The sequence below is a fragment of the Xiphophorus maculatus genome, chromosome 16 (genome assembly GCF_002775205.1).
Source record: "Xiphophorus maculatus strain JP 163 A chromosome 16, X_maculatus-5.0-male, whole genome shotgun sequence".
NCBI classification, from domain to species: Eukaryota; Metazoa; Chordata; class Actinopteri; order Cyprinodontiformes; family Poeciliidae; genus Xiphophorus; species Xiphophorus maculatus.
In genome coordinates this window covers 9,008,999-9,028,147 of record NC_036458.1, presented here as the reverse complement: position 1 = coordinate 9,028,147, position 19,149 = coordinate 9,008,999, and the positions used below count along the sequence as shown (strand labels likewise).

The following is a 19,149-nucleotide window of genomic DNA, read 5'->3' as shown; positions in this document are numbered from 1 at the left end:
TTTTAACATTTACACTGAGGAATAAGATGGGTTAAAAGATACTACTGAGAATCTTATGTTTATCTAAAAATTACACACAGTCTACTAAAATTGTTATGGATTGTAGTGTAGTGAACTAATGCTGCAAAAAATTTATGAGCAAGTCTAATCAACTAAAATCCAAGAAACTGATATTGAAGCCTATTAAAACCTTTATGCCTAGCTCGCCCCTCCTAGTTTGCTCCAATGTCCATTCTACAGCAAAGCTGTCTCGATGCAACCTTCGTCATAGTCTGCTATGGGTCTCTGCAGATGTACATTTGCTTCACAAGGTTTTGTGATCATGTTGACTTTGTGCACTGGCAGATGGAGAATTTGGTCAGAGGGTGGCACTAAACAGAAAGCCAATAAAGAAAACAACAGGTCAGATTGTGAGCAAAAGAAAAACAAAGTTTATTTTAAAGAAATAAACTTTCTTTAAAGTGAGAAGTCTGCTCGTTTCCAAGGGTGTATAATTTAGTTGGCTAAAAAAATATATTCTGTCCTGGCGCTTCTTTTCTTCTCCTCTACTGAGTGATGGTGCACAAACTAACACATTATTGCCCCTTACATGCTACAGTAAAAAATGGTAGCTCTCCAATTGGAATGTGGTTATTCAGCTGAACTATAAATAGTATGAATAGGAGCATGTGCTTGTCCACGAGGTCCAAGCAGCTTGTGTACACAGACATGCAGAGTTATGTCCAGCCCTTATGAGTTCGCAAAAGCCTATTTGCGTCTAAGCTGCACATCGAAAGATTCATGTTGATGATCTAAGTACAGATTTTCTGACCCCATGGTCATTTTGCAGATGGTTTGGGGAGAGGCAGAAATTTATATAGAACAAAAGAAACCCCAAGAAAACTCCACTTGCATCTATCTACATCATCACCCACTCAGGACATTTATTGAAGGCGCCAGTTGGGCTGTAGCATCAACTGGTCATGAGACCGCAGAAGTATTAATGGATTTCTCAACCATTTCTTTGGTTAAGAGAGACACCTGGACACAGAACATGCTTCTTTTAGTCACCACGGAGCTCAAGAAAGTGATGATGGTCCCTTGTTTTTCTCTGGGTTTTGATTTCTGGAGGATCTTCACCTTGGATTCAACACTATGCTGAGATAAGTAAATAGAAGCAGAGCATCCTTCAAACATTGACACTTCATTGATGTAAAAGAAACTGAAGCAATCTGCTAAGGGTAACTTTGCACAAGCAATTTTATACAAACGCACGATGTCACAAGAAGGAAAAACGTGCAATACTTTTTTTTTTCATAACAAACTTTTAGGTATTATTCTAATAAAATGGTCAACCCATGTGAATTTTTGTTTTGTCTTGTAGAAGGCTGCAATGCAGCTGTAGGTTCTATATAAACGAAACAGTACAAAACAGTTTGGAGCAGGGGTCAGCAACATTTTTGAGACTGGGAGCTACTTCATGGGTACAGAGCAACATGAAGGGCTACTTGTTCGATACAGATATAAATTTTCTTGGCTCAGCCTTTATAACAATAATACATACAGTATATGTATACATTATTACATGCGATCTAATCATATTTATGTTAGGGTCTACTGGCAACAGTTAGTAATAATTTACCAGCTATGGTTAATTGCTATTATGTGGTCAGAAGTTCTTAGTTCAGATTTTGAAGTTTGATTCCCTTTTGGAGCTTTTTTGTGTGATTCTAAATTGCCCGCAAGTGACTGACAGTATGGATTATTGCAGTAACACCTGCAGCTGTACGCAATGAGATTTTCCTTTAGATAAAAAAAAGAAAAGTTATTGTATTTTTTTATTATCCAACCCTCTTTACTATTAACAAAATTGTAGAGAGAAGAAAAATATATTTTGTACCAAAACATCTCGTATGTAGCGCACATCACTGCGAGTCTGTGGGGGTCAAAGGGCACGCCAAAGCCTAAATCGTATTGGTCAGTTCGCTTTTTCTATGAGCTAAAAATGAATGAGTGGAGTTTGAACCTCCCGTTGTTCTAAGATCCCGCCTGAGCTTTTTACAGTGTGCGGTTCTGGCGGACCGCCGGTTTATTAGCTTTTTTGTGGTTTTGCGAACTTAAAAGCGAACGGGTCACCTATTGGCTGACAACAGCAGATGTCGGGAAAAAAAATATTCGACATATCGGAAGGTACGCACAAAACTATCACTGCACCTGACCTGCAGGAGCACAACCACATCATGTGCGCATCGCACAAAACCAGCACAAACCTAAACCACTAAAGCAGCGCACGCCTTTTCTTTTTCTTTTACACAAACGACGCTAAATAATAAAAGACATGGAAGCAAAGCCTACTCGTGTGATCCACGGAAAGAGGAGGACGTTGATTCCCAGGTTCAGGTGGTATCAGACGTTCAAAGGAGGACAAGGTGAAGCAACAATGTTTGCTTAATTTTTACTCTTTTGGGGAACGTTAAGACTAGATTAAATTGTTTAACCTGCAGTCTGAGACGGCAGATGTCAGCTAGCGGGTGACCCATCAGCTCTCCAGATCGGGAAACATCAAACAAGTTAATAAACCGGCGACCCGCCAGAACCGAACACGGTAAAAAAGCTCCGCCGAGATCCAAACCGCTCTTAGAACTACGGGAGGTTCAAACTCTGCTCATTCAGTTTTAGCTTACAGAAAAAGCGCCAAGCCGCCAAATAAACAAAAGCAAACTGACCAATAAGGTTTAAGTCTTGGCGTGCCCTTTGACCTCCACAGACTCAGATGTGCGCTAAGTACAAGATGTTTTGATACATAAGGTCTTTTTTTTCTCTCCACAATTTTGTTAATTGTAAAGAGGGTTCGGTAATAAAAATTTCAGAAATTATTTTCTTTTTTTACTTTAAAGAAAATCTTAAGGTAGGCAGAGTGGGTGCAGCCGTATAGCTGCAGGCGCTGCTGCCCTCCGATAATATCCTGCAGGCGTCTGCGCACAGTTCTGAACTTTAACCATAGAAAAGAGTTTTATTTTAAACAATTTTTATAATTTACTTTTTAAAAAAATCATAAATATAAACAAATGTTATTACCTCAATGTAAAAACATTAAATTAAATCATTTCTTTGGCAGTGCTCGATAATGACAATGGCTATTTTTAAAACTTGCTCCACTGACCCCTGGTTTGGAGTGATACAAAGGAAGAAATTCATTTGTGTGTGACAAAAGCTGCTGTGGGTTGGGTTTCCTGAGATGATTTTATCAATATGATAAAATCTAGCTGATTAGGTAAGTGTGCAGAGCAAAAAGTCTTTGGAAATGAAAATTCACTGTAAATACTTTATATTTGTTTTTGAGATTATCAGAAATAATACCGTAACAAGATTTTCCCCTGTTTTGTCACCCAAATCTCCTCTCACATTTATCACTTCTCCCAGTCAACATTGTTCATGTAATCCACCAAAATGTCTGGTTGGACTTGTTCTCCTGTGAGGCCCAAAGACAATTTTTTTTTTCTGTGGATTGAAAATGTTGGCATCTGAAGCTCTCTACATTATCAGGTTTATTCTCATTTCACGGTTAAAGCAGAGGACAGAGGATTCATTTACATGTAACTGATTTGTGAGATTTCATTGTGTGCAGCCGTCGGAAAATTCTCACACATGCTTTGAATGTAGCCACATAATGCTCCACTATACTAACATCGCTTGGCTTTTTATAATGATGCCTCCCAGCTTTTCTTCCTTCCCGGCCATATTTGTCTGTTGAGCACATGAAAGAGATTCAAATTTGGGAGCTTATTAGAATTACCTAGCTCCTGTGTGGGGAAGTAGAATGATTTTCCCTCCCTCTAATCCAAAGAGAGGCCTAAAGATTAAACAGGTCTCTGCTCCTGTTATCACTACAAAAATAAAAATATATATATAATCCTCCCGCCTATAGAGAACCAGGTTTAAACATTTAGCACTGTATTGAAGTCTCCATATTTTAGTGTGAGAAGAAATGTCTGACACAGTATTCTCCGTGAGCTTTGCATACATCTAAAATACAAGTCGATACAAAAGTGTCCATTTGCATGTGTTGGGCAAAACAAGTCATGTAATGTTTTGTTTTTTTGTTTTGTTTTTTACAGTAAAATCCTTAGTTTATCATGACTGAATGATAGAGTGATACAGTATCTTCTTTAACTCTCATATGACACAGTGGCTCAAAGACGACATTTCTAAGTCAAGTTCAAAGTCTTTGTTTTGCAACTTAAAAAATATTCTGTGTTCATATTTGACTTTGAAGTTTGATTGAGATTAAACATCTGCCCTCAGCTTTGATCCTTGCTAATGTGGATAGTGACCATTCATACAGTACAAGCCACACTGAAATCTCCTTCTGATTTCTGTCCAGCAGGCTTTCTTCTCACAGAAGACCCGTTTTTTTAAATATTTATTTATTTATTTTTATTACATTAGAGTCACGTACGCCTTGTCAGGGCCAGGGATGGGATGTGTAAGTTTACACGTGCCGTGTGGATCTGTTCCTGTACTTGTGAGCAATCATATGTTGTTTCCTTGGTTGTGTTGACCGGACACTAAGAATGCACCCGGTCTGCAGCTTGTTTCCTGCCTTCATTTATACATTGCCCCTCCCCTGTTCTGCATTTCCTTCCTTCCAGGGCTCCCCAGTAAAACAAGCAGTAACCATAGCTCCTCAAGCTGGTGGTCCACCACAGAGGATGTGACATCACCTCTACGCTCCATCCTTTGTCAAGTATTTTTATTCCTGCTGATTGATTACTTTACTCTGGGGGCTTTAAAAAAAGGATCTCCACATTAGTAAGTCTTGAACTGAGCGCTGTGCACTACACACACCTACATGATGACACTGCTGAACCTTGATTAACTTAGCTTGCTGTGTGCCTCATGTCGATAAATTCTTCTCAGCTGGGAATTTGCTTAGTCTGCCATTTCCAGTGATGCGAGAATGAAAACTTGAGCCGGCTCTTGCTTTTTTTTTTGACTATCAGCCTGCACAATGACCCTTGTTCAGCCCAGTCCACACCAGTCCATACAATGAAGCCTTTTGTGGTCTTAAATCAGGCTGATATCATGCTGGAAACTATGTAGATGAGGATCACATGTTGTCAAGACATGCTCTTTCAGAGATTCTCCTCTTACTCACCTAAACAGACTTTTAGACTTTTTGTAGACAATAATTTGCTTGTATGAAGTCCCTGGACACATTTTGGAGAACCAAAAAGACTTGACCTTAATCTCTTGCTCAAAACAGCAGCTCTTTTGAGCTTTGCATGATGGTGCATCAGACATTATCTTGTAATCATGATGTAAAGTGCAAATTAGATCGCTGACATTCTTTTCCATGAATTTGATCTGGTTGACAGCTGAAGTTTTCCCATGAGGCATTTTTGAAATGTGATGACAATATTTTATGGATGGATACCATGGATAAGAGAATGTCACATAGCGTTATGTGAATTTACAAAACTACTTTTATTTTTTAATCACCTTGACCTTGGAGAATGATTTGAAACACAGTCTCGGCAGCCCAGAAATGTGGTGGGGCAAGATACTGAAGATTGGTTAATCACACAATCTCCATAATCTGCACCCTTCTTTTTCATCCTTTCCGTTACCTGCCATCGGTGCCTGTGCCTCCTAACCTTCCTTTTAGAATACTATTCTTCAGGGGCGTGCCGTGGTGGCAGAGGGGTTAGCGGGACCCACATTCAGAGGCAACTCGGCCTCGACGCGGCTGTCGCGGGTTCGGCTCCCGGACCCGACGACGCTTACCGCATGTCTTCCCCCCTCTCCTTCCCCCTTTCCTGTCAGCCTACTTTGAAAAAGGGACACTAGAGCCCACAAAAAAAAAGACCCCTTGCGGGGCGATAAAAAAAAAGAAGAATACGATTCTTATCCTTTGTTCTTCCACTTGTATTAGTTTTTATAGTAAGAGGCTGTCTTGTTTTGAGAGTAATGCCTCTTGTCTCCTACAACTTATGCTTAATTTGCAAGGCTGTAAAAATAATATGTATACTGGCATAATTTCAAGAGGTTTTGTGCCAAATCTGCTTTCATCTTTCTTTGACCCCGCCCCCCAAAATTTTGTTGGTAATAACAATAGCCAATTTTAGTAAGTGAAGTGAGTTGTAGTGTTATGTACTGCATAAAATCCTAATAAAAAAACTTTAATGTTTGTGGTTGTACTTTGAGAATATTAAAAAGCGTATGCATACCTTTACAAGATGTATATCTTTAGGTCTTCATCAGCATTGGACACATATTAAATTTCTTTGGTGACTCCAGTACATAATTGACCTGTACTTGATAGCATAGATTTAGAAGGTACTGAATTTTTCCTTTTCTTAAAAGTTACAGTTGGAGATTAATTTAGCTAAATGAGAACCTTTTTGTGGGAGACAGTATGAGCTGCGTAGACACCGCACAATTCAAAGATTGTGGTTTTTCTATGCATGGGTATAACAGGAATGGGCAGGATGGTGTAAGTGGGTTTAAATGTTGTGTTGTTTTAAAACCCCCATATCTTGTTATCTAGACCTGTGAAGTATATATAGCTCCTGGTGAGGGAGTCTTTTCTGTCAGCTGCTTCCTGAAGATTAGAGGCACAAGCAGAGCCCTGCACTGAGACATTTCACAACTTTCCTTGGTGAGCCTCATTTTTCCACTGAAAGCTTTTGTTGTCTCCTGAAGGGACCTAAAATGGCTTGTGAGGAAAGTGCAAGTACCATGTACTGTTACCTGCATGTGCACAGGCACTCCACTGAGATCCGAGCTGTAAATAATTAACTGTGCACAATGATTAAAAATTCATGTGCTGTATTAGCTGCACGTGTAAGATTTTTTTTTTTTTTTTTTTTTATCCAATAAGGACCGAATCTTACAGGGGACAGCTTAGAGATATCTACTGGTAAACACACTGAAATCTGTGTGATTACATGTGTGTATATGTTTCTGTGTGGCGCAACATTCCTCCTTCAGACTGATTTCCTGCATAGGATATTACTGCACTATGAAAAGTCAGGTCTTTTGCTGATAATATAGTAGAGCACAATTTTCTAGGCTCTGTATTTGCCTGGGAGTGTCTCAAGGCTTTGTAGAGGAAGCGAAGGGGTGGGATGCGATTGCAAATACAGATGGTGTTTATTTCTTTCACAGAGATCAGTGAAAGCATCCAGGTTTACAAGCACAGTATTCAAGAGCTGTAGTCTTATTTTTGTCAGAAAACAGTTCCCCACACTAAGACGCGCATGTGGATTCTTTTTTTAAGTCGGGTTCACTTTTATCTAATTGCACATGAGCAGCCCAGTTTTATAAATAGACCACTTGCACACAGGCTGCTGTTAAGAGGCCATTTATAATTTTACAACCTATTTATATTTCTGGCTTGCAGTTATGATTGTGAGGGAGTGTGGTACTTAACTGGATACAAATCTGTCACTCCACACGTAACTGATATAGTTAAGTTTGCGTTGTTAAAATGATCAGACTGAAAGCTCAGTGGCTGAATTTAAGATCTTTAAAATCCTGACATGGGAAAATGCATTAGCAGCTCCACCATTCGTCGGTGTGCACGTCGTCTATGCCCACCATCTAACTCCCCAGCCACAGCAGGTTTACCCCCACCAAACCACTATGCATCCTCCTCAACTAGCTGTGACACTTGATCTTCGGGTCAGCTGCGGTGGATATTTCTGCTGTCTCGGTGTGTATTTTTTTTAATGTCGTAAGGGCCGGTTTGGTGTGACAGACTGTCACATGTCACTAGGGTCAATTCAGATGACTGCTGCTCTTGCTGGTGCTCAGTTGCACTGTAGCTTATGGCTTGCGGCTGTGTTTTGTCATTGTATTTGTAATAAACGGGATGGGAGAGGGTGATGTAGAAGTAAACCACTTGATTTTTTTTTCAATGTGGAAGAGCTAGAGATGCACCAAAAAGACTTTTGTGGCTAGTTTTCCATTATTGGTTTTTGTAACATGTTGACCTACCAATATTTCTACTGATTTTGGTCTATTCTTGTTTCTCTTTTAGAAGAACATATTAAAGCAGCACACAAAACATATATTTTTAGACTTCCTTCCTGTGAACTACAGTATATTAGGAGCAGAGACATCACCTATTTCTTAAAGACAACATGATTGATGTATTAAACATGAAATATTAGTGATTGACAAAGGTAGCATTTCTAGAAAAACAGCCTCTGTGTGTACTTCTTGAGGATGTAGACTCTTACAAAAAGGCATTCGGCATTTCAAGATCCAAAGGTTTCCATAACACATTGTTAGATAAAAACAATGAAACGGAGCAGCTTTGCTGTGCTCTGTTCAGCCGTACCACTATCAACTGAAAGTATTGCTCTGTCTCACACTCTTGCAGCCTTGATGAACATTTCTCAATAAGCAATTGGTAGTGCAATTTTGAAAATGGGCCGATTCTGGTAACGAGGTGATTTCTTCCTGCATCTCTATGAAGTGTCTTGCAAATTTCTGTTTATGTATCTAGAAATGAAATGGCATCAAGTTTTATTTATTTATTTTTATATCATCGTTGTTATTCTGCTTTCAGCTGGTTCTGGTGTTTGCAACATTCCATAGTAATATTACTTCTTGTTGCAGTCCTATTATCCTCATTCGAATAAGACATTTTCCTTGATGTACCCAAACTGGAGAGTTAGCAACATGATGTGCTCTCTGAAACTAAAAATTTCTGCAATATTGTGCAGGTGAACCTCAGATGGAAGAAAAAACGACACATGTAGCAATGCCTTTGTAATTAAAAATGTAAAATTTTCGTTCACCATGTGAAAGTAAAACTTTTAGCAGAAATGTTTTCTTATGTAAAACGGAATGGATGGTATGTGCTAGAAAAATGTGGAGTGACCCTGTCTGTGCCACTTAGTTTCATGTCTAAATCAATCATTAGTCTTGCCCTTGTGTGTCCTTTTGCACTGAACTGGTGTCCCGTACACCGAGAGCGTGATTTTTAACAGGTCACAGAAGGGCACAAATGAAAAAGTTGCTGTGAAGTGGACAAGGAAATGGAAAAAGTAGCAGCAGAAAAAGGAAAAAAAAGAAATGAAAGAAGGAACTAAAGGTCAGAAAGCTGGGCAGCTGTCAAAAATGAGGTATTATCATTAACAAGATTGTCCATACTGTATTGTTACACTAGGTTGGCCCTCCTTTCTTACTGATATTTTTTTAATGACTGCTGGCTCTGTCAGCGGCAGAGATGCAGCTCTCTGAGCCACCCAAAGTGTGACTGCCTCCTGTGGTGAAACACACAGCACACAGTGGCCGGAAACCAGTCAGCTCCTGTCCGTAGTGGTTAGGCTGCATGTGGTTTCAAAGCAGCTACTGCTGCCATTTTAGCTTAGAACTGCCAGAGATTTTATGAAATGCGGGTATGGCACGCACAAAGCCTGAGATCATTATGTCCTTGGGTGGAAAAGATGTAAAAAATGTAAAAATATTTCTCACGACTTACTCAGATAAGAATTCATGAAAAATGTTTGCTGCCTTAAATGTCTTATATGGACGAGGCTCGATACTCTATCGTTTTCCCATTTATTTCAGAACTAGAAAGCATTTACAGGGCATTCATGTGAAGTAAAGTCATGGAAAACTAAACTGGCATGTTGTGTAATAAACAGAGAGCGCTGGTTATGCCTGTCAGCTCTGTTCATTACGGCCTGCTGGGTGTCCCCACATCTGCAAAGATGTCAGCATGTCCTCTGTGTTTAGTTTGCTTGCTTGTCCTCTGCTGGTTAATGTGGGTTCTGGAGAGGCACTGAATCACCCCAGAATGAAAAGTCTTGCACACTGAGCAGTCCATGGTCTTGTGATTGAGTGGGAGGTCCTGGTTTTTTACAAAGTGCAGGAAGTTGGTCTTTCCAAGCTCTGTGCTAAGTTGTGGATGTGGGTGTTTTCCTTCTTTTAGATGTGAATCTTGAAGTCAAAACAATTCTTTTTGATTAAGTCATGGTGGTCACAAGAATGTGAGCCTCCAATCAACTCTGGGAATGTAAACAATGTGGGGCACTATGAGGCATCTGAAATTAAGAAATGAACAAATTAAACAGATTAAGTATTATGCGCTCATCATTTTTCAAACTCACAGCTAGATAACATTCTCCATCCGGGAAGAGCTAATCCTTTGCCAACAATTGAGTTGTGCCTCCCCCAAGGATATATGCTGCTGAAGGACTTCCTGGCTGTAATATCAGATTTTTCTCAGACGGAGAGCAGCCTTGAATTTATCCTTCTCCCAGCTTCCATTTTTAATTTTTAACAGGACAAAAACAAAAAAAGCAAGGACAGCTCTCTTAGCCACGCTCACATTTAAGCAATGTCTACGCCAACTGTTCCAGCTAAACTCCTCCTCAGACACGAGCTGCAGGCCAATGCCAGTTTTACGGCCATGTTGACTTTGGAAGATGACGAGAGAAAAAGACAGAGACAGACTTCCAAGGCTTTTGGCTTTACTACTTGGAGAATGTTGGAGGGTTTACCTTGGGCTATGACCAAGTGTTCCTAGTGGTCAGCAGACTTCTGGAAGAACAAAACAATAGCTGCTTGTTTATAGTAATGTTTCAGCAACCAGGTTTTCTGGCATGTTTCATAATATCTTTTTCCAGTTATTTTATTTTATTTTATTGCTTCTGTATGAAAACAGTGCTGCAACTTATATGGTGGATGTTGAGCAACTTAGGGGCTTTTTGTGCTGTCAAGATTTTTCAGCTGGCTTCTTACTTTTTGTATTTAGTGTCGGATATATTGCGTGTAAGATGGCAGAAAAAGCCAAGTAACCTTCATAGTGTCATTACCTCTAAATGTTTAAGTATGCACAATATAGGAGATGCAAGAGTTGGATGAATAAGGGTTAAAGCAGTTCTTTTAGGTTCTCTGGATGGGAAAAAAATGTCATGAACACACCATCATCTGCAAACGGATGGAGACCAAGACAACTGGCTTGCTTGTAAATTAATTCCCAGCCTGTTTATTTCTCTAACCTTCAAGTAGAGATGCTCCCTCTGACCTGCTTCACATCAGGGGTCCTGCTGTTTATACCAATGGCAAAAGTAATTAAATTCCAGTTAAATTTGCCTGGAGCAAGATGGGGGCTGTTGTCTTAACAGCAAGTCTGTTGAGGCTCAGATAATGGTATCATATTTGCGTTTCCCTAATGTTGGTACCCTGATGGATTTTAAAGATAAAGTATTTGATGCATCTTTACTGGATTCACACATTTACTGGATTTTTTTTTCTACATTCTTCATCTTGTGGCATTTAGCGATAGACTCTGCTGGTATGAGATTTTCACGGTATGATAACCTTTAGTTAAATAAGTTCACAGAAGAAAAATGTGTGACATGATGTAATTGCTTTGATTGACTGCTACAACAATATTGACTAATACAGGTCTAATACTGGTACATCTATAATACTTATTTATGTTATTTTTGATTTATGTACTTGTTCTTAATAAAAAATGGAGAATAAATCCCCACTAAATCTATCACTTTTTAAATGCCAATTTTTCTTTTGTGTTTTGCTTTTTGCATATTTATAACAAACTAATACTAGCTGATTAAGTAGTCGAGTCTCTGCAAACCCTTGCAAAAAATTCAACTGCTAATTGCAGCGTGTGTGCCCAAAGTATGAGCATTCATTCTTCAGATGCATCTACTTGGCCCTGAGCCACATGTGAGAACACTGTATGGGTTTCTGGATAATTTGCTAAAGAGGGGAAAAAATGCATGTAAGCGGTACCAAATGTGTATTCTGTAGGAAGGTGCATTGCCGCCACATCATCCACTGCTATTGCCAAAAATAATTACCACAACGATAGAATGTTTTCAGTCAAACCAGAGGAAACATAATCTAAAGTACAACAATAATTAAAGCACAAAAAGCCAGGCTTGTTTCGTGAGGTCATGGCCGAACATTTGGAACACAGTGCTCAATTCACTTGCGTCACAAAATTGAGTCCTTCATTTTATTTATGCACTTTGTGAAGTCTTTCATGTCGAGTACAGTGGATTAGTGTGACTGCTGGTCTGGTATGTGCCATAACTAAGTGAGATTGTACTACTGGAAGACAAAATTAGTGCCCATTTCTGCTCCTGGATCAACAATCAAATTCTGTCTCAAACATAGCAGGTTGAGCCTCTTCTTCTGTCAGATCTTCAATGTATTTAATTAAATAATCCTTAAATTAAACTGCTTGATGGTTGTTTTCCCTATTCACCAGACCGCTTTCCTAAACCTGGTGGTAGTTTTCCACTTTTCTTCAGTCAGCTTTTGGAGAAAGATACCAGATTAGCAGAACAGAGCGCAAAGCCACTGAAGGTCATGCATCATTTAGGATAAAATTCTAATACCTGCGCGAGGTTAAGCATTCCAGTGACACCAGAAAAGGATTAATTTGCAGAATAGCTTAATCTTTGCTTTGTTCTTTTAATGACTTTGTTGCATTTAGAACTTTTCTTCTGCCGGAATATTGTAATAATAGACTTTGTACAGTTGTTTTTGTTCTATAAGCTTGAAATTGAATTTTGGTTGCAATTACTCGGACCGCGGTTTACTTTCACATGCTGGTTTTGACCCCTGCTGACCTGTGTGAGGTTTTCCTTCCGCCGCTGCTGAGAGTCACAGACAACATTTCCCATCATGACATGGACTAAAACAGAAGCCTGTGGTGCAGTAAAATGCCAATCTGAAACAGATGTTGTTTCAAAATGCCATGGAAGTGGGTTTTTTTTTTCTTCTTTTTCGAAAGAGTAACAATGCAAGTAAGAGGGTGATCTGGTGTAGGGCGTGAAAAACACTGTTACCATGGCTCTGTCAGTGTCCCCGTAATTAATAATCATTTAGGATTTTCACATTCATTTGGTTTCAGCTGCGTAACTGCAATTTTAGACATTTGCAACAAATAGAATAAAAGGATGTTTTAGCAGGAATGCAAACCAGATCAGAATGAGAAAAATGCGAATGCAGGAAATGACAGGGAGAGGTGAGGCTAGATGGTGGGGTGGTAAAATTACAAAGCTGCAGCCGCTAGCAGACGGCCTGATGCTGACGTTTGTTGCGGCCCTTCTGGTCTTTGGGCCTCATCATGAGAATGCGTACACAGTCATTAGGCTCTGATAGATGTGTGCTGAGCTGCTTTAAACCACTAAAAGGGATTAAGATTGATGTGAAGTGAGAATTAAAGGATTATATTTAAGGCTGCAAGTTTCCTTCTCCTTCAACAACAACAAAAACATAATAATAATATTATTTTTGTACTTCTCTATTAGGTTTTGAGGAAGCGGCAATCAACTATAGGATATCAGTTTGCTCACCGGTCAGAGGAAAAATGTGAATATTAAAATAGAGCATTCTGCCAGGATCCTATATTTTAATGGTAATATTTCACTGTGAACTTAGTGTTTTTACTCACCTTTCCATCCGTCTTTTTTTTTTTTTTAATCCCAATAGCTGGCAGGTCTGGAGCGGGATAGCAAGCATGGCTGAACCACGGCGGGAAAGCACCAGCAGCCTGCAAAGGAAGAAACCTCCCTGGCTCCGACTGGACATTCCCACGGCTCAGATGTCACTAGACGAGCCTCCGACTTTTGTTCAGGTGCTCCCTCTCTCTGTCTCTCTCTCTTCCAGTCGCTAAATGCCTCTCTCAGTATTTATCACACTTGTCATTTGCTGTACGGCATGATTTGTGTTCGCATTTCTATGATGTATCTTTTCCTTGTGTAGCCGGTGAGGCGGCAGGGGTTCCTTCGCAGTATCAGCATGCCGGTGGAGACTTCTCACCTCCAGTCTCCGCCGCGCGACATCTTTGACACCCGGCGGCCAGTATTACAACGCCAGTCATCCATTACTCAGACCATAAAGAGGTAGGAGAAGGCGATAAGATGGATCTAGATATATTTTGTCATACCTCATTGGTATGAATACAAAAAACAATATCTTTGCCTTAATATTACAAAATTTTGCATGGATGTCGTGCAGAGCATTAGACTCCAGAGTATGTTTTTGCTTTATATCATTATCAAATGCAATATTTATGAGCAAATATTTATTATAAGATACAGTAGAGGTATTATTTCCCTTTCGTCCTGTAGACTTGTAATACAGCAAATTTTCATAACTTTTGCAGTGTTTCTACTTTCTCTTTTTTCTAATTTTCCAAACACTTGGTGATTAACATCTTAATGCAATCTGACTTATAATATCTCACTAATACTGCAAACCTAAGCAATAAACATCTTGACCGCACTTCTTGCTTTGCTCTCTTTGCATGAAGATGGGCTATAGCACTCCCAAGGTGCATTTGTTTGTTTGTTTGTTTTTTTCCTGTGTCACTTTTATCTTCTCTCCACCTTTCCTCTGTCCCCTCCTGCCGTCTTGCTGTCACCTTCCCGCCCTGTCCTGGCTGGTCACAGCAGCAGGAGAGTGCACTTTGAGCGGATTAACACTGTCCCCGTTAAGGGGCAGCGGGCTGCACGCCACAGCGTCAGGAAACACCACTCTCTCTCCAGAACTCTGCTCAGGTACGACGAGAACGGCCTCACGCAGGCTTCACTAGGATGAATCTGTGTGCTGACGATGGGTAAATGAGAAGGCGGACTATTTCTTTTTTTTTTAAAGTCATGACATGTTGCATGCCCTCTTTGTAGAAAATCCACATCACAAGATGGAATTGTTTTTCTTTCAGTCAGTCAGAGCTCCCTCTTAGTCAGATTTTTTTTTGTTTTTTGAATGAGTCACACAGTGAAACCAAAAGCTGTTCCTCTTCCTCTTCCAGGAGCCACAGTAATGACTCGTGCCAGTAGTTGGAATGGTCCCTGATTTCCCTACAGATATGCTTCAGAAGAATCCACTCTGTTTTAGCTTTGTAATGATGGTTGTTGATGAACCAGAGCCTGATAATTGAGGTGCCAACTCGTAATGGGCCCTTCAGAGTTTCTCTGTTAGATAAGACGTTTTTGTTGCCAAGTCTTATCATTCGCGAAGAAAAGGCGCTTTTCGACTGTTGTTCTCCTAGAACTGAGGGTTAAACAATAGATAAAAGCTTGAGTGACGTAACATTTACTGTGCAGCTTGTAATCATTGAAGAGGGATGGCTAGCTCTGCCCTGCTTTCCTTTGAAGAATGTTTTAACTTCCACTTCCTGGCCTCGGGGAGCTGTAACTTTGTTTGTTCTGGTGCTTATTAGGCCTCTGCAGCAACAGACTGAATGTGTGTGTCTAATTTTAATGTGTGAATGTCCATAATGGAAAAATGCACTCCGATATTAGTGGTAAACTCTAATTGGATTGGTGGCATTTAAGCATAGGTGTGTCAGTATTTAATCACTTTTTTGTTATCCATATGCGCGGGGGTGAGAGAGTGTGTGTAACTGTACAAGCAACATGCCTAGACTTGTTCCCTTTACTCTGCCCACTACTTGTACTATCCAGTGCACCTTGTCTACACTCTGGGAAGTGTTATTTTCCTAGGGTGTTGCATGCTGTCCTGACTCACTTCCACATGTGCGAGCCTCCTACGAGGATCATCAGTAATTTGCTCTGAATGTCTCTGACGTGAGTTTGAAGATCTCACCTGAAAAGCTTCTGCTTTCTGGGGTTAGGGGAACAGCAGACTGGTTTGGAGTTAGTAAAGACGGCGACGCCACACAGAAATGGCAGAGGAAAAGTCTTCGGCACTGCAGCCTCCGCTATGGGAAGCTAAAACCGCAGGTGATCCGGGAGATGGACCTGCCGAGCCAGGACAACATCTCCTTGACCAGCACTGAGACCCCACCTCCCCTCTACGTGCCGTCCTCGCAGCATGGAATGCAAAAGGTGTTTTTTGGCTTTTTCTAAAACCTGCTTCATTAATTAAATGAAAAGTGGAGGACAGCTTTAGCAATTCTGTACTTCAACATGACAATTTTCTGTTTTGTTTTTAATCTGTCAAAATTGCTCATATGTACAACAAATTGCAACAGAAAATTCTCATTTTCAATTCTTACCTTTTCTACAATTTATAACTCGAAGGTTTTTGTTAGTTCATGTTTTTTGATATTTGACAGCTGCAATTTATTGAACGTAATCACCACTCTTAGATGATTTTCAACCAGCTAAGAGTGGTAAAAATTCACAAAACTATTTTATTCACATAAACTTTCGGACTTTGTAAAACATATCTCAATAAAAACCATCTATTTTAGAGAAGAATATTCTGGAACCACTCAATCATTAGCATTTTTAAAACTAATACGTGCACAACACTGTTTAAATTTAAATGAAACTGCACTTGCAAAACTTTCCAAGCTGTTTAACATAAAATATGGACCCAACAAGAGAGCTGCCATTTGATATAATGTAACAATTTAAAACAAAAATGTGGATAATAACACATTCCTGACTGGATCAGCAGAGTATTAAATCCTAATCATGTATTGACAAAAAACTCATGGTGGTAAAAACAATGCAGGAAACAAAATTACATTCGGACCAGGTTGAAGAATATGTTGCTTTTTTATTAATAAAGTCCTCAACGAATTCAAGCTGCTTTCTTCAAAGAATGCAGCTTGAAAAGTAATTAAATAATTTCTATTTTTTGGTCATTCCTGCACATTTTGTTTGAAGTATTTGTTTGTCTCCATTTCTTTTTTTCATCTGTCTCATCTGGAAAAAGAACCCACGTTTTTTTTTTTAACTGATAAATTTAATATTTTGAATCATACCTCTTTCTTTTTACGATTGTTTTCTACAAAAACAAACAAACAAAAAAAAAACATGTGACTGAGTAGACTCCTTTTTTTTTATATTCCATAACCAAAACTTTGGTTGGTTTTGCAGATCGTGGACCCATTGGCACGTGGAAGAGCCTTTCGAATGGTGGAGGAGGTTGATGGCTACAGCGTGCCTCCAACCCCGATCACCCCCGGAGCCACGTCACTTTGCTCCTTCACCAGCTCCCGCTCGGGTCTCAACCGGCTACCTCGGAGGCGCAAGAGGGAATCGGTGGCCAAGATGAGCTTCAGGGCCGCAGCTGCACTGGTCAAGGTGAAAGAGCAAACAGAGCAGGATGAAATTTAACCACTAAATTCAGCTTTTCTTTATTGTATTGATTTTGTTGCAAATACATAGGGGTGCACCCATTGCAGTTTTCTGGCCGATCACCGATTACCGATTCTTTAAAAGACCTAACTTACCGATTTTGATTTAGGCCTATACAATTTTTTTGTCTGAAATGTTGCTAAATATAGCAAGAAAGTTGCTGAATTGGCATAAATGGGGTGACTATTGTTAACTGTAAATGTGCAGACATGACCTGGTCGGCTGGTTTGTCAGTCAAACCTCTCTCACGGGAGAAAAGAAAAGCACAGTGGTTGATTTTTATACCTTTGCCGAGGTTGATAACATCGGTGGATAAGATCGGCTTCACATGTAAAACTTGGCCAATCACTGATCTCCCAAAATTAAGGAAATCGGCACCGATAAATCAGTGCACCCCTAAATATGCATGTTGAACTTTGTGTCTTAATCTTTGTAGGGGCGTTCGTTAAGAGAGAGCACTCTAAAACGGGCGCAAAGGCGAAGCTTCACTCCCGCCAGTTTCATGGAGGAAGACGTGGTCGACTTTCCTGATGAACTGGACACCTCCTTCTTTGCTAGAGTGAGCATAATTTGAATTAATTTCTCTCCAGCACTGAATATACTGTAGATCTAATTCTAAAAATATAATTTCTTCTAAAATTCTATGCCGCTTTTCACCTCAACGTTTGTTTTTAGGACATCCTGATGCACGAAGAGTTGTCCACATATGCAGATGAGGTCTTTGAGTCTCCATCTGAGATGGCCATCAAAGAGGCAGAGCCCGGCACCAAGAAGGATGAAATGGAGCTGACAGGCAGTGCCTTGGATAAGACTGAGCTTGAGAGAAGTCACCTCATGCTGTGAGTGTAGATGTCATTAGTATAGTCAGTTTTAGCGATTAATTTTGTGTAAAAACGATCTGACTCCAAGGGGTTTTCATTAAGAACTAGTTGGAACCGCAATCTTAACAAAAATACATATAACATGAAATACAGCTGTGTTCAAAATAACAGCTTAAAGACATCACTTGCTATGTGCTGACACGCATGCTGCTCATTTTGAGTAATTGAAACATTCAAAATAATAGCAGTTCTGATTAAAATGCGTCACCGTGAAAATCTGGACAAAATAGGTCACTGTAAAAACTGTTCAGAAGAACTGGCAGAAGTACTTTGATTAAAAACTGAAGAAGTGAAAACACTGAAGAACTGACTGATGTTGAGTTATGCCTAATATTGTTTATTACTTTCTGAAAAGTAATAACCCATTAGATAAATATTTATTCATGGTTTGTCTTTATAACAGAATGTGCTCCAAGTGCATTCAAGTATATGGATGTAAAAAATGTTATAAAGATTTTCAACTTCATTCCTTTTTTTTAGACAAACTGCTATTTTAAACTGTATATAGATTGTGTTTTAATAAGGTAGTTTAATAGGTTATTTTAATTAACTGCCAATGAATAGGAAGCAGATAAAGGCTTTAATTGTATTAATCCCTAATCCCATACCACTTGCTGTTTTTTAATAATCTAATTTCTTCTCCTCCAGGCCTCTGGAAAGAGGATGGCGTAAAGCCAAAGAAGGAACCCCAGGACCACCAAAGGTGCCCTTGCGTCAGGAGGTGGTGAGCGTTCACGGACAGCGGCGTGGACAGCGCATCGTCGTGCCGGTCAAGAAGCTTTTTGCTCGTGAAAAGAGGCCTTATGGGCTGGGCATGGTGGGAAAGCTGACAAACCGCACTTACCGCAAACGCATTGACAGCTACGTGAAGAGACAGATCGAGGATATGGACGACCACAGGTGCAGCGCCTCCGTCCCACCTTTTTGCTGCTTCCCTCAGTGGGTGACGGTTTTGGATAAACTCCATCCTGTCTTTACACATGCTTTGTCTCTCTTTCAGGCCTTTTTTCACATACTGGATCACCTTTGTTCATTTACTCATCACTATATTGGCTGTATGTATATATGGTATTGCACCAGTGGGCTTCTCTCAGCATGAAACTGTTGATTCTGTGAGTCCTGCTCATGACCTCAATAAGCATTTTTACTCACACAGTTTCACCCCAATGCTG

General features: G+C 39.9%; 1 protein-coding gene across 5 annotated transcripts in view; it reads left to right on the top strand.

The window, feature by feature from the left end:
* rhbdf1 (rhomboid 5 homolog 1) overlaps window positions 1–19,149 on the top strand; it is a 31,947-nt gene that overhangs the window by 7,855 nt on the left and 4,943 nt on the right. For 2 of the 5 annotated variants that reach the window (XM_023348823.1, XM_023348821.1), the window contains exons 2-10: window positions 13,471–13,615; window positions 13,744–13,883; window positions 14,433–14,540; window positions 15,620–15,833; window positions 16,836–17,042; window positions 17,533–17,655; window positions 17,772–17,935; window positions 18,626–18,877; window positions 18,978–19,089. In XM_023348823.1, the coding sequence (XP_023204591.1) occupies window positions 13,499–13,615; window positions 13,744–13,883; window positions 14,433–14,540; window positions 15,620–15,833; window positions 16,836–17,042; window positions 17,533–17,655; window positions 17,772–17,935; window positions 18,626–18,877; window positions 18,978–19,089 (1,437 nt within the window). In that variant the 5' untranslated portion in view covers window positions 13,471–13,498. Of the gene's footprint in view, window positions 1–9,085; window positions 13,351–13,470; window positions 13,616–13,743; window positions 13,884–14,432; window positions 14,541–15,619; window positions 15,834–16,835; window positions 17,043–17,532; window positions 17,656–17,771; window positions 17,936–18,625; window positions 18,878–18,977; window positions 19,090–19,149 lie in introns of those variants that run through there. The other 3 variants (XM_023348822.1, XM_023348824.1, XM_005809038.2) reach the window with 3 other exon arrangements.